This window comes from Carassius carassius, chromosome 1 (genome assembly GCF_963082965.1).
Source record: "Carassius carassius chromosome 1, fCarCar2.1, whole genome shotgun sequence".
In the NCBI taxonomy this organism is placed as follows: Eukaryota; Metazoa; Chordata; class Actinopteri; order Cypriniformes; family Cyprinidae; genus Carassius; species Carassius carassius.
This window is the reverse complement of record NC_081755.1, coordinates 32,522,294-32,536,876: the sequence shown is the minus strand read 5'-3', so window position 1 is coordinate 32,536,876 and position 14,583 is coordinate 32,522,294. Positions and strand designations below refer to the sequence as shown.

General features: G+C 36.9%; 2 protein-coding genes across 4 annotated transcripts; one reads left to right on the top strand and one right to left on the bottom strand.

Annotated features, from left to right (window-relative positions):
- The first annotated feature begins 2,910 nt into the window (after positions 1–2,910).
- LOC132145641 (protein arginine N-methyltransferase 1-B) lies at positions 2,911–7,345 on the top strand. 3 transcript variants are annotated; one of them, XM_059556804.1, is made up of 10 exons: positions 2,916–3,035; positions 4,016–4,111; positions 4,204–4,359; positions 4,532–4,595; positions 4,724–4,866; positions 4,986–5,073; positions 5,164–5,279; positions 5,410–5,560; positions 5,665–5,786; positions 6,622–7,345. In XM_059556804.1, exons 1-10 carry the CDS (start codon positions 3,009–3,011, stop codon positions 6,703–6,705), a joined length of 1,047 nt encoding a protein of 348 aa, XP_059412787.1. In that variant the 5' UTR covers positions 2,916–3,008; the 3' UTR covers positions 6,706–7,345. The 3 variants fall into 3 exon arrangements, with proteins under 3 accessions (XP_059412778.1, XP_059412787.1, XP_059412797.1); XM_059556814.1 differs by lacking the exon at positions 2,916–3,035 and adding an exon at positions 3,681–3,875; XM_059556795.1 differs by having other exon boundaries at positions 2,911–3,035; positions 4,986–5,279.
- A 3,978-nt stretch (positions 7,346–11,323) lies between these two features.
- On the bottom strand, positions 11,324–13,613 carry LOC132132839 (GTPase IMAP family member 4-like). Its single transcript, XM_059545775.1, has 2 exons — positions 13,595–13,613; positions 11,324–12,396 (listed from the first exon to the last, which is right to left on the bottom strand). The coding sequence occupies exons 1-2, from the start codon at positions 13,611–13,613 to the stop codon at positions 11,324–11,326; spliced, it is 1,092 nt and encodes a 363-aa protein (XP_059401758.1).
- Between the last annotated feature and the right edge of the window lie 970 nt (positions 13,614–14,583).

Below are 14,583 nucleotides of genomic sequence, written 5' to 3'. Positions count from 1 at the left end.
AACAACACAGATGAAAATATACATAAAGATAGCTATGTAAGAATGAAATAAAAGTAAACAATAAAAATATAAGAATAAAATATAAAAAAATATGTATATTGTAGAATTAAATATAGAACGCAAAATAATGTGCATGAAAGTGAACTGTAGTCTTAAATATTAAGATATACAGGGATGTACAATGTGCATATGTGCATTATACTGTAGTCTTAAATATTAAGATACACAGGAATGTACAAGAAGCAAATGTGCAAACAGGGTGACACTGTCAGTGTGTCTATGTGAGGTAGTGAATGATGAATATCTTACTGATAAAGTGAACATTAAGTGGAGGCATGAGGATGTTAAGAGGCTGGTTTAGAGTTTAGGAGCCTGATGGCCTGGGGGAAGAAACTCCTCCTGAGTCTCTCGGTTTTTGCCATCAGGCTACGGAAGCACTTACCAGATGGCAGCAAAGTGAAAAGATGGTTACTGGGATGGGTGGAGTCTTTGATGATTTTAGCAGCTCTGCTTCTGCATTGTTTGAGATAGATGTCCTGCAGAGAGGGGAGAGCAGACCCTGAAATGCGCTCAGCTTAGCGCACAACTCTCTGCAGGGCTTTGCAGTCTTGACTGGAGCTGTTCCCATACCACACTGAGATACACTGAGTCAATACACTTTCTATAGCCCCAGAATAGAAAGTTTTCAGGATTGCTGGTGAGACTCTGAATTTCCTCAGCTGTCGCAGATGGTACAGTCTTTGCCTGGCTTTATTAACCTGTGTTTGAATGTGAGTAGTCCAAGTCAGGTCCTCTGAGATGTTTACACCAAGGTACTTGAAGCTGCTCACCCTCTCCACAGGGGTCCCGCTGATCATAAGAGGTGTATAGGGCTGCTGCCGTCTCTTCCTGAAGTCCACAATCAGTTCTTTAGTTTTGCTCACATTCAGAGAGAGACAGAGAAGATATATTTAAAAAACATATCTTCTCATCTTCCACAGTGAAAAAAATAAAATAAATGTATGTGAATTTGAGGGAGACACGAGGAGGGACTATCTATCTATCTATCTATCTATCTATCTATCTATCTATCTATCTATCTATCTATCTATCTATCTATCTATCTCAATTCAATTCAATTCAATTCAAGTTTATTTGTATAGCGCTTTTTACAATACAAATTGTTATAAAGCAACTTTACAGAAAATTACGTTTCTACAATATTTAGTAGTAGCTTATAAGTGGTGACTGTCCGTTTGTGCGCCTATGACAGGATTTTTCAGAAAAATGAATACAAGACGTAGTCAGCCAGACGATGAACATTATAACAGCAATTATTATATGATGCAGTCACACTTGTAGCAATATTTGTTAATTCTGTCTGTTGTTTCAGGGTTAGCATCCCGTGGCAAAACATAGAAACAAATAGAGACATCATTAGCATAGCTGCTGTTCCAACAAATTAAAATTAATTAGTTAAAATTAATTAGTTTAACCCAAGCTAAAGAATAAGAATGCACATTTGATCAGAAGCAACTACACTCACAATTTAAGAGATACATTATTCGAATGCTTGGCAAAAGATGGGAGTGCTCTGACGGTCTTGCTCAGGACGTGATCAGTACGATCGGTCAAGCCTTCGACCTGCGCTTTCAGCTCTATCTGCAGTGTCCGTCCAGCAAACCCTCGTCCATGCACGACAGGTCAGTCCTCCTCCAAACCTACAGGATTATGCGTTTTTAATCTAGATTTAAACAGAGAGAGTGTGTCTGAACCCCGAACAATAATAACAGAAAAATTGGGGTAATATGATCATATTTTCTTGACCTGGTAAGGACTCTAGCTGCTGCATTTTGGACTACCTGTAGCTTGTTTATTGAAGATGCAGGACAACCACCTAGAAATGCGTTACAACAGTCCAGTCTAGAGGTCATGAATGCATGAAGTAGCTTTTCTTCATCAGAAACAGGGAACATGTTTTGTGGCTTGGCTATCTATGTCTGTCTGTCTGTCTATGTCTGTCTGTCTAACTATCTATGTCTGTCTGTCTGTCTATCTATGTCTGTCTGTCTATCTATCTATGTCTGGTTGTCTATCTATGTCTGTCTCTCTATCTATCTATCTATGTCTGTCTGTCTATCTATGTCTGTCTTCCTGTCTATCTATCTATTTCTGTCTGTCTGTCTATCTATCTATGTCTGTCTGTCTATCTATGTCTGTCTGTCTATCTATCTATGTCTGTCTGTCTATCTATCTATTTCTGTCTGTCTGTCTATCTATCTGGCTAGTTGTCTGTCTGTCTATCTATCTATCTATCTATCTATCTATCTATCTATCTATCTATCTATCTATCTATCTATCTCTGTCTGTCTATCTCTATTTGTTTGTCTGTCTGTCTATCTCTGTTTGTCTGTCTGTCTATCTATCTGGCTAGTTGTCTGTCTGTCTGTCTGTCTATCTATCTATCTCTGTCTGTCTGTCTTTCTATCTCTGTTTGTCTGTCTGTCTATCTATCTGGCTAGTTGTCTGTCTGTCTGTCTATCTATCTATCTCTGTCTGTCTGTCTATCTCTGTTTGTCTGTCTGTCTATCTATCGAGACAGATAAATATAGTACGATTCTATAAACATTTGAATAAATGTCTTCAATCCGTTCATCTCTGTGTTATTGTGCACAAAAGGTGCTGATTACAGTTTGCCGAGCTGACATCAGTCCAACTCTTATAACAAGCCTATCCGAGAAAAATGAAATCATGCTTCTCAAATAACATGTAGTATTAAACTTGTATGAAAGCAAATAATAAAATCAGTAATCGCTCTTTGGTCCAATGAAAGCCGCGCTTCAAAACAGCGGAAAGACGTAGTGAAGTTGATCCTGTGACGAAGAGCCGCAAGAAAGTGGGCGGGGCCTCCAGTAAACCCCGTGATTGTCCTCCAATCAAATCATTCAGTGAAGGCGAAGGGGCGGGAGCAAAACAAGTGTGTTTCACATGAGCTGTGCTGCGGTCGTCGTACGATCCAGTTTACCGAAATGGCGGAGACAGCGGACATAATGGAGGTAAGCTGAAGCTATTCAAGACCATACCGGTTACACATCCGAGGCCAAATAGCTGTTTGCGAGAGTTAGACTCAACATGTCATCATTATTTGTTACGTCCTAGCTCCGATTCTTTAGTCGTTGGACGCATTTGTGTGCTGCGTATGTCTTTATCAGGTGGCTAGAAATGTGCGCAAACGCACCTTGAGCATCCATTTTAGCCAGCCGCAAATAATTCATTCATTTAGCATCACGTGTTTGCTATTGCTAACAGGCGAAAACGAGTTAGTTTCGAGTTTTTAAATGTTATGAGTAACCATTTGATGCGTAACGGAGTTTGATGTAGTAATAACGTTATATGAGTCCTGTTAGCTAACGTTAGCTAGTTTCCACGAGGGTAACGTTAGTTCAGAGCACGCTGGTTTAGAGCATTGTTGGGGGCAGACCGCATGGGATGAAGCGCCTTTTACAACTTTGTTAACCAAACCACGGCTAATTAGTTATTAGTGAGCTGATTACTATAATTTGCGGTGTGCTTATTTAATTAAAGTCGTTTTTTCTCAACCACGCTGTATTTAAATTATTTTCAGAGGTCTTCGGACGCTATGAAAAAAGTTTTCTAATTTAAAAGGCGAACTGGTATAACAGCGACTTTTCTTCTCTAATAAATTGAATGTTGTTTGGGGAAAACACGTTTATCCCGGTTATACCCGCCTTGAATGGTCCTTACTGCTTTTAAAGAGGCACGAGCTCCGTTGATTGTAATAGTGGCGGATTCTGATTGGTCACGGTGGCTTGGATCTTTTGAATCGATTTACCAAAAAGATTCGTTCTTTGTTCGTACAGTGATCATTACTGTCGGTACAGTAGGCGACAAGCGATTCTTTTGTGGCTGGCGCTTATTGACTCGTCCATTCGATTCGTTTAAATGAGTCGTGAGCCCAACTCATGCTTTTTTTTTTCTCTCCTTGGTGTGTAATTGTATTTCTTTTTTTATATAGGTGTCCCAGGGAGAGAGCTCAGCAAAACCTGCAGCAGAAGACATGACCTCCAAAGACTACTACTTTGATTCCTATGCACACTTTGGCATTCATGAGGTACAGTCTTGTTTATCCATGTTTCATGAAGAGCGTTACAATTAAACGTCTTCATATCTGAGACTAATGTAAACCCCCTTCTGTGTCCACAGGAGATGCTAAAGGATGAAGTTCGTACTCTGACGTACAGAAACTCCATGTTCCACAACAAGCATCTCTTCAAGGATAAGGTGGTGCTGGATGTGGGAAGTGGAACCGGCATCCTTTGTATGTTTGCAGCCAAAGCTGGGGCCAAGAAAGTTATTGGGGTGAGTGTAAATCCTGCCCGTTTATGTAAATATCATCTAATTGTTTTCAGCAGTTGAGTTTTTGTTATGTATACTGACTAGTTGAGTTCAACGAGGCTCTTGCCCGTCCTGTCAAGGTGCTCATGCTGTGCTTTTGTCTGATTTTTGCATTCTCTTGTCATTCGTTCCCCAGATTGAGTGCAGCAGTATATCAGACTATGCTGTGAAGATCGTGAAGGCCAACAAGTTGGATCACAGTAAGAACTTCTCATAGCTCTTGGCTTCCCTATTGTTTACAGATCTCGTTTGCACATCACATTTGTGATTCTTTTAAACTGAACTAACTGTATTATAATACCTGTGTAACCTCATTTTCCTTGTCCAGTCGTTTCCATCATTAAGGGCAAAGTGGAAGAGGTCGAGCTTCCTGTGGAAAAAGTAGACATAATCATCTCTGAGTGGATGGGCTACTGTCTCTTCTACGAGTCCATGCTTAACACTGTCATTTATGCGAGAGACAAATGGCTGGTGGGTGTATGCAAATGTCCTTCTAAAGCGTTGCAGTGTTGAAGTTGTTCACTATAAAGTTGATCATCTTGACCGTGATTTGATTTATGCTCATGTTTCCCATTTGTTTTCTTTTTCAGAAACCCGATGGCCTGATTTTCCCTGACAGAGCCACGCTCTATGTCACTGCTATTGAGGACCGACAGTACAAGGACTACAAAATTCACTGTACGTGTCAATCTCTGAATGTAATCGGGGGCTTTTCTGCTGTGTCTGAAATAGGACACCATTTCATTTTTGTTTGTTTTACATTTTTAGGGTGGGAGAATGTTTATGGCTTTGACATGTCCTGTATTAAGGAAGTGGCCATCAAGGAGCCACTGGTGGATGTTGTTGACCCCAAACAGCTCGTTAGTACTGCCTGCCTCATTAAGGTTAGTTTACTACACAAAAGTGTGCTTTCAAATTACATAAGGTTTTTTATTTATTATATATATATATATATATATATATATATATAAAACCCTTGATTATTCAACCGTCCCAATTTTCTCGGTTCTTTAGGAGGTGGACATCTACACGGTGAAGATTGAGGACCTGTCCTTCACGTCACCTTTCTGCCTGCAGGTGAAAAGGAATGACTACATTCATGCGCTGGTAACCTACTTCAACATCGAGTTCACTCGCTGCCACAAGAGGACAGGCTTCTCTACTAGTGAGTGCTGCCTTTTGTTTTCCCCTCTCTCTGCCACCGCTTTTCTCACCATGAACAGAAGTTATAAATGAGCCCTTGGAAAACCAAGTGTATTTGTTTTTTAGGCCCAGAGTCTCCTTACACTCATTGGAAGCAGACGGTGTTCTACCTTGACGACTATCTGACGGTGAAGACCGGAGAGGAGATCTTTGGCACCATCAGCATGAAACCCAATGTCAAGAATAATGTAAGCCACACATGCACTTAACATTGTAAATTATCTATTTTAGAATATATTCTTACATGAAAGTTTAGAGAAATGTATAACTAATTCTGCATTATATTAAAATATCAAAATCCTAAAAATATACCTACTCTACTGTAAAAAAAATTGGCTTCTTTCAGTACATTACAATTTTGACGCTATATTTAAAGCTTTTATATTTTGATATTTAGCTATTTATTCCTCTTTAGTTTAGTCTTCATTTAATTAAACCTGTTGAGTGTCCTATGTTGATAAGCGAATGTTGGTATGGTTTTACAGAACATTTAGGGCTGTATGATGGGGACAAAAAAAACCTTTAGCGATTTCGATTTTAATCACGATTTTGACACACATATACATGCTTTACACGTTATTAATAAATGCATTGAGTATGAATTTGAAACATTTCCAAAAGAAAACCAATTAAAGCTTTATAAAAGTTGTAACGTGTCTCTAGAACAGATGTCAAAATAATCACTAAGTAAAGGTGTAACAATGTCTAGACATATGGCAAAAAAATAAATAAAATAAATACTGTGTCCAGTGACTTTATTTTTCTTTTTTGCCATGCATACATAGGCACATGCCCAGTCTGTTCTGTTCTCGCACTAGGTGCATTGCATTCTGATTGGATTGGATTGCATACTGCAGGAGGTCAGGGCCATTGAAAATCATGCTATAAAGCGATTTAGAAATCGTGCACGCTCAAATCGTGATTTTACGACGATTTTGATTCGCACAGCCCTAATCACAGTCCTGACCTCTAAGAGGATATTGTATTATTAAATAGTGATATAATTTTCTCCCTATTTTCCAGAGAGACCTGGACTTCAACGTTGACATCGACTTCAAGGGTCAGCTTTGTGAGGTGTCCAAGACGTCAGAGTACAGGATGCGCTAGGTTCCTTTAGCATAAGTGTGTGTGTGTGAGCAACATCTCTGAGAGCAGTTCACACTTGTGTGTGTGAAACCGTGTACATTTATTCCAAACTGTGCATGATGGACATTTTTAGAGATTCTGTTTTACAGAATATTGTCTGACAATATATATATTTTCTTTAATATGAACCCAACTGGACTAAACATGGAAAAAAAAATTTGGCCTTGCTTTTTTCCAAATTCTAGGTGCACCATCTTGGATAAAATCCCTTGGGTTTATGCATGTGCACATATGTAACTGCTCTCTTTTGCCTGATTGACTGTGACATGTCCTCCATGTATCTTTTTTTTTTTTTTTCTGCCAAGCCGACATTTCTGTGTTGGTCACTGTAAAAAATGTGGATCCGCCATATGTTTTGATATTCCATCTTATAAAGCCAGCATCTTCAATGTAGGTCAAATTTGTCTAGTCTCACTGTAGACACTAGCTAATGAGCCCATATTGTTTTGTATTTGTTCTGTACTTGGAGGCAGTTGATTTGGACCATCAGTAGAGGGCACCTCCATCATGTGCAGTTTGTCTTCAATGGAGTAACAGTTTAATTCATGTAGGGCTCCCATGTCCTCATCTGTTAGCTTTTGTTCTTGTTGTGTTTTTTTTTTTCTTGTTACAATGACTTAATCAGAGGATATTATCATGTTATGGAGGAGACCGCATAGCAATCTCTTTTGCAACTCATAGGTGGTGTTAATGAGCAATGTTTTAGATCCGTTGATCTTTTTAATGTCATATAGGAGGAAACTTCATCCGGTTACTGACCGTTTAGTTTAAGCTTATCTGCTGCTCTTTTGCACTATAAGCACTTAAAACTAAATTTCTCAGACCCAGAACTACAATTTAAATTTTCCATGGAGGAAAACCTTCAGTATAAATTTTCCATTTGAGTGCTTTTATTGAAGGTGATGCTTATCTTGTGTTTGAGTAACTTCACATTTGTTCCATATTGTGTTGCTGTGTATTAGTGTTTTTGTCGAGGGGTGCAAGTTCACATGCCTTGTGTCTAGCACTGGTTTGGATTATTACCAGGCAGGCATTTGTCCACTAAGGAAGTCTTTTTATTATTATTATTATTTCCCCCCCTTTTTTTAAAATAAAAAACATCAATTGAATCTGTGTGGTTTGTTTTCAATGACCAAAAAGGCAAACTGACTTCTCAATAGACTAACCAGCTACTGTATGCCTTTTCTGGTAGTTCTTAAATATATTGACTTAATAAAGAATTAACACTGGGTGATCATAATTCCTCTTGAGACCCAGACATTGATATTTGTCCTTTAGGAAATTTCACACATCATGTGTCCGTTTTAAGTCCAAACGTGGCATACAGGTGATGTTTCATTAATTCCATTCAAAAAGTGAAACTTGTATATTATATTCATTCATTACACAGACTGATGTATTTAAAATGTTTATTTCTTTCAACTAAGGAAAATCCCAAATTCAGTATCTCAGACAATTAGAATATAACTTAAGACCAATACAAAAGAAAGGATTTTTAGAAATCTTGGCCAACTAAAAAGTATAAAACTGAGAAGTATGAGCATGTACAGCACTCAATACTTAGTTGGGACTCCTTTTGCCTGAATTACTGCAGCAATGTGGCGTGTCATGGAGTCGATCAGTCTGTGGCACTGCTCTGGTGTTATGAGAGCCCAGATTGCTCTGATAGTGAGCTTCAGTTCTTCTGCATTCTTGGGTCTGGCATATCACATCTTCCTCTTCACAATACCCCATAGATTTTGCTGGCCAATTAAGAACAGGGATAAACTATGGTCCTTAAACCAGGTAACGGTAGCTTTGGCACTGTGTGCAGGGCACAAGTCCTGTTGGAAAATGAAATCTGCATCTCCATAAACTTGGTCAGCAGCAGGAAGCGTGAAGTGCTCTAAAACGTCCTGTTATATGGCTGCATTTACCTTGAACCTCAGATACACAGTGGACCAATCCCAGCAGATGACATGGCACCGCAAACCATCACTCACTGGAAACTTTACACTGGACCTCAAGCAACATGAATCGTGTGCCTCTCCTCTCTTCCTCCAGACTCTGGGACCTTGATTTCAAAAGGAAATGCAAAATTTACTTTCATCAGAGAACATAACTGTGGACCACTCAGCAGCAGTCCAGTCCTTTTTGAAGCGAGACGCTTCTGCCGCTGTCTGTTGTTCAAGAGTGGCTTGACACAAGGAATGTGACAGCTGAAACCCATGTCTTGCATACGTCTGTGTGTAGTGGTTCTTGAAGCACTGACTCCAGCTGCAGTCCTCTCTTTGTGAATCTCCCCCACATTTTTGAATGGGTTTTGTTTCACAATCAACTCCAGGGTGCGGTTATACCTATTGCTTGGACACTTTTTTTCTACCACATCTTTTCCTTCCCTTCGCCTCTCTATTAATGTGCTTGGACGCAGAGCTCTGTGCACAGCCAGCCTCTTTTGCAATGACCTTTTGTGTCTTGCCCTCCTTGTGCAAGGTGTCAATGGTTCTCTTTTGGGCAACTGTCAAGTCGGCAGTCTTCCCCATGATTGTGTAGCCTACAGAACTATACTGAGAGATAATTTAAAGGCTTTGCAGGTGTTTTGTGTTAATTAGCTGATTAGAGTGTGGCACCAGTTGTCTTCAATATTGAACCTTTTCACAATATTCTAATTTTCTGAGATACTGAATTTGGGAGTCTGTGTGTAATGAATAAATATAATATACAAGTTTCATTTTTTGAATGGAATTAGTGAAATAAATAAATGATTTTTGATGATATTCTAATGATAATGATAATTATATATGACCAGCACCTGTATAGAGCACATTCAGGGCATTTTAGAGATGTCAAATGATAGACAATGGTTAAACCATTAAAACTTCCTTGGTCTTTAAAAATGACTGATATTGTCCAAATTATAATATGTTTTTAAATTTTGCACTTACGTTTTCAAGTTGTTTGTTGTATTGTTGGCAAGTTATTACATTATTACACTGTAAAAAAAATGGACGAGCTATTTACTTAATTTAAGGTAACAATACATATAGTATTTTGAGTAGTTTTTCAGGCTTGACATTTTTTTTATGGAATTCAATCTACTTGAATAAAACTTGTGAAATCTCCTAAATTAAAAAAAATCTATGACGCAATGAATTTAATATAATTAGTGAAATGTGCTCATATTATTTTAAGTTGATTCTGAAAAGTCTGTGATCTTGAGTGAGAGCTGTTTGTATTTGTCTTTGAGTTATTTTAAACATTTAAAAGGCCCTATACAGCCAAACAGCTCAAGTAGGAAAATACTTGAGAAATACTGGAAAGTACTGTACGTTGATCGAGGCTTAATGCCTCCGAGGAGTAGTATCCATAACCATAAGCTCTACTCTTCTGCACAATGGTAACGATTGCACTGTGCAATGGAAACTTCAGTCAAACAGTAACTCTTTCAAATGTCAAACATAACCGAACATTAAACATGAATAGATTTTTCCCTGCACTCAAAACATAAAACAGCATTTCATAAAAAAAAATTACTCCATATCAAGCCATATACAAAGCATGCTGGGAAATAACAATCACCTCTAAAATAAAACTGCAAAATTGATATAACATGTCGATGCATTTCACCGTGGCCTCTGTGAGCTCAGCCTCGGAGAGCTCTGTGTCACACCAGCCTAGAGTGTCCACAACTGTGACCGTTAACCCATCAATAACTCTGGTGGCCAAACTGCATTGCTTCGTCACAGACTTAGAGCTTGCTGCTTTGTGAAAATGATCTCTTCCAAGGATGGTGTTACCAGCAGCACTTTTCCCAACGCCTGTTTTGCCAATAAGCACAATCCTAATTTCTTTTGCTAAGGCCCGAGAAAAAAAGTTTAAGGAAAAAGTTGGTTTTTTTCATGTCTTTCCATTGTTTAGAGCATGAAAAATAATGTAAAAAAAGAAGATATTTTATTCATAAGTTATTCACAAGTTATGCTAATTCTCTTAAAATAAATAGGTAGGCTTCTTTCCTTCTTTTTTTTTTGTTTAATCAGTTTCTCAATTCAAGCACCAAAAACTGCTTAAGTTTCCTTTAAAAGAATGAGGAAAACAAATCTCTTGGTTTTATTAGTTTATTAGTTCTACACATTACTGAATAACAAATTCTTTAATAAAATTTACACATCATTTTTAATTATCACCTTAATTTTTTTAATTGAAAACTACCCATGAGACCCATGATTCATTTTTTACAATGTACAGTTCTTTTCATTACATGTTACCCCATTATTATTATTATTATTATTATTATTATTATTATTGGTTTCAGTAGGATTTTTTTCATGTTTTGTGATAGCTTTTCATCATGTTGGAAATTTCCGGCAACTTATTTATTGAAGTAATATATATGTGAAAAATATATGTGTATCAAAATCAATTTTCATGAGGAATGTCTCTTAAAAAATGTATGAATTATTAGGTGGTAAATCTTGAAAAAACATTTAACAGCTGAACTATTCAGATTTATTGCAGAAGAATATTTACAATCACATTTTTAATGTTTTCAATAGTCTTTGAAACTTAAGATGTCTAATAATATTGTCTAAGTAGAGTTTTTTTAAGAAATAATACAGTGTTTCTTTTTTCTAACTTTTTCCCTTAAAAATTCTTGCATTTCAGTCTCCCTCTTCTGCTTCTGTTGTTCCAGCTGAAGAATTGTTTTTGACATTTCTTGCTTTTCTTTTTCTAACCTCTGCCTCTCCGTCTCCATTCTCTGTCTATGATGAGACTCTTCATTTTTTCTCTTTAACTTCTCCTTCTCCATGTATTGCTCATGTTTTAACTGCTCTTCTCTCTGTTTTTGCCTCTCTAGCTCCATCAACTTTTGATGTTCTGCAGCCTGGGCACGCAATGCTTTCTGCATCCTTTCTTCCTCTTGCCTCTCGTTTCTATTAATTGATAACACATAACACTGCTGCTTCTGTTCCATGAGTTCGATCAATCTTTGAAACTCAGCCTCTCTGGCTCTCATCTCTCTTCTAGCAGCTTCAGCTTTCCGTTGTAGCTCAGCCTCTCTTCTCTTATATTGCTCCAGTAGCTGGTATGTTGAGTTGGTGTAGCATCCACCACCATTGTCCTGAACCATGTCTTGTATCTTTTTAAGGAGTTGGGGCACTTGTAAATAGTTTCTGTCTTTATTGTTGAAAACATGGCATCGGCCTCCACATTTGTCAATTAAGGCTTTGAGATCTGCTGTAGCCTCTCTCAGATAGTCCTCAAAAGTTGTGTCCTCTAGGGCATCCCCCTTTGTGAACAAAATCAATGTGTATCTTGTAGCTCTTTCCCCAAAGATCTCCTGTAGCTGCTGGACTGTTTGCTTCTCTTCGTTTGTGAAGCGATTGCCAATCGCCAGGATGAAAAGAAAGACATGCGGACCAGGGTATGACATGTCGATGCATTTCACCGTGGCCTCTGTGAGCTCAGCCTCGGAGAGCTCTGTGTCACACCAGCCTGGAGTGTCCACAACTGTGATCTTTAACCCATCAATAACTCTGGTGGCCAAACTGCATTGCTTCGTCACAGACTTAGAGCTTGCTGCTTTGTGAAAATGATCTCTTCCAAGGATGGTGTTACCAGCAGCACTTTTCCCAACGCCTGTTTTGCCAATAAGCACAATCCTAATTTCTTTTGCTAAGGCCCGAGAAAAAAAGTTTAAGGAAAAAGTTAGTTTTTTCCATGTCTTTCCATTGTTTAGAGCATGAAAAATTATGTAAAAAAAAGAAGAAGATATTTTATTCATAAGTTATGCTATGTCCTCGGTAAAGGACATCGGGACTCAATTTCTTTAAAAAAATAATAAGACGACATGAATGAACATGGATAGGCAAAAACAATAGATTTTTTAAATCAACAATGCATTTTAAGGTTTCAAGATTTTTTTTTTAACCAAACTTAGATCCTCAACTAGAATGATTCAATATACAATTTTTCTTTCTGCAAAATGTGTGTAAAATGTCTGTGAACAGGTTTTCTCATCATATACAATGTATATATATGTAAACTAAATCTAATGTGCATACTAATGTGTTTTTGGGGCTACATGTAATGAAAAGATAAATGTAATAATGATTTTCATAATAATATATAATATTTCATAGAATATTGCAGTATAATTTCTTTCCATGTCAATTTGTTATGTCTCCCAAAATGCGTAATAAACATTCTTTTAGTCCCGGTGTCCTTATATGAGCACAAGTATAAAATCAGAAAGTCATATTTTGATTTGAAACCCTACAACATTTTCCTGAGATGTTGATTTATGACACACAATTTAAAAATTAGACAGATTAAATTAATTACAAAATATTATCATATTTCCATAAGGATGTCACTAAATTAATTTCAGACGTTCTGATGACCAAGGAGAGCGAGTGGTCATGGTGAAACATCCAATCATTTGGTATCTCTGAAAAGCCCTGAATGTGCTCTGTACAGGACATCCAGACCACCACTTAAAACTGTGCCATGTCTCAGAGAAATTCACAAAAATATAATGTCCTCATATGAGGCCGCAGGGTCTTAAGAGGTTAAAGATCAAGAAATAAAATGCTGTTGTATCAAAAAAATAAAAATAAGTATGTAATAAAATAGAATGTATTTGTACTTAGACTAAATGATAGACCTTTAAAGCAGTGTCAGGAAAATAAAACAATTCCTAAACATTTAATTGACTAAATACTTATTGAAGAAAAAATAACATTACAATATTAAAGTATCAGATTATTAATGTGAGTCATTAATGGATGAGATCAAAAATAAAGCTAAATTAATAATATGTTACAGCATTACATTACAAATGTATATATTATATAAATATATAAACATATACCTGAGAACTGTGCAGTCATCTTGGCTCAGTTTAATAGAGACCTAGAACAAGAGTATTAAGGAGAGACTATGAGAGAGCTTATAAGAACTTCCTTGTTCCAGCCCCTTTTAGATCTTGGCAGTCTTACAGATTATTGTCTAAACTAAAAACTGAAAGCCAACAAAAACCAAACCAATTCGTTTTTAGCAAATTTCTACACAAGAAGTAAGAGATGCAGGTTTGTTTGTAGATGTTCATGCAATGCAAAATATTTTGTTTCACAAGTGTGATTTTGAAAAAAAAAAAACGTAGGAAATTGATAAATTTGCTCTAAAGGAAAAAGAATATAAAAATTATGTAATTATCCTTTTATTAATTGTTATCTGATCTTGTCAGTGTGTGATACGGGAATTCATGGCATTCTCTTTTAACTTGATTTACTGTTAATGTGGGGTTATAGCTAACATCCTTATTGCCCTCATGTTAATGCCAATGTAATGATAATTTTCTTTCTCCAATAATATTTGTGTTGTAAATTGTATTATAACAAGACTGAAAGGTGATGTATTTATGATTTTCTCACTTACAGTATATCTCATGACTCGTGACACCTCTCTTATGATGTTTCTTACCAGAATCTGCTCTGTGTTGGCGGTGGGGGGTGCACAAACATGATTTGGTATCAATTTAAGATATTTGAGATATTAAGAGATTTAATATATTAATAATGACATTTTTATTCCAATATTAGTTACCTGTGAACCTCAGTGTAAAGAACCCTTTATTAATGAGTTATGTTAATAATCTGTGAATGTGAACCTTAATGCAAAGAGAACACTTGTCAACCATTTATTAAAGAGTTATCTACTGTATGTTAAGGATAGAGTAAAGAGTAAATCACAACTACTAAATGGGTAAAATAAATGGATAAAGCAAAAGATTGATACATGCAAGTCACTGAGTTGGATGTTACTGTGAATGTTATCTTATGGAAAGATGAACTGGAATTA

Coding starts and splice junctions, on each gene's coding strand:
- LOC132145641 (XM_059556795.1), top strand. CDS start 3,009: ATGGCGGAGACAGCGGACATAATGGAG. Junction 4,112..4,203: donor CACACTTTGGCATTCATGAG/GTACAGTCTTGT, acceptor CTGTGTCCACAG/GAGATGCTAAAGGATGAAGT. Junction 4,596..4,723: donor GGCCAACAAGTTGGATCACA/GTAAGAACTTCT, acceptor TTCCTTGTCCAG/TCGTTTCCATCATTAAGGGC.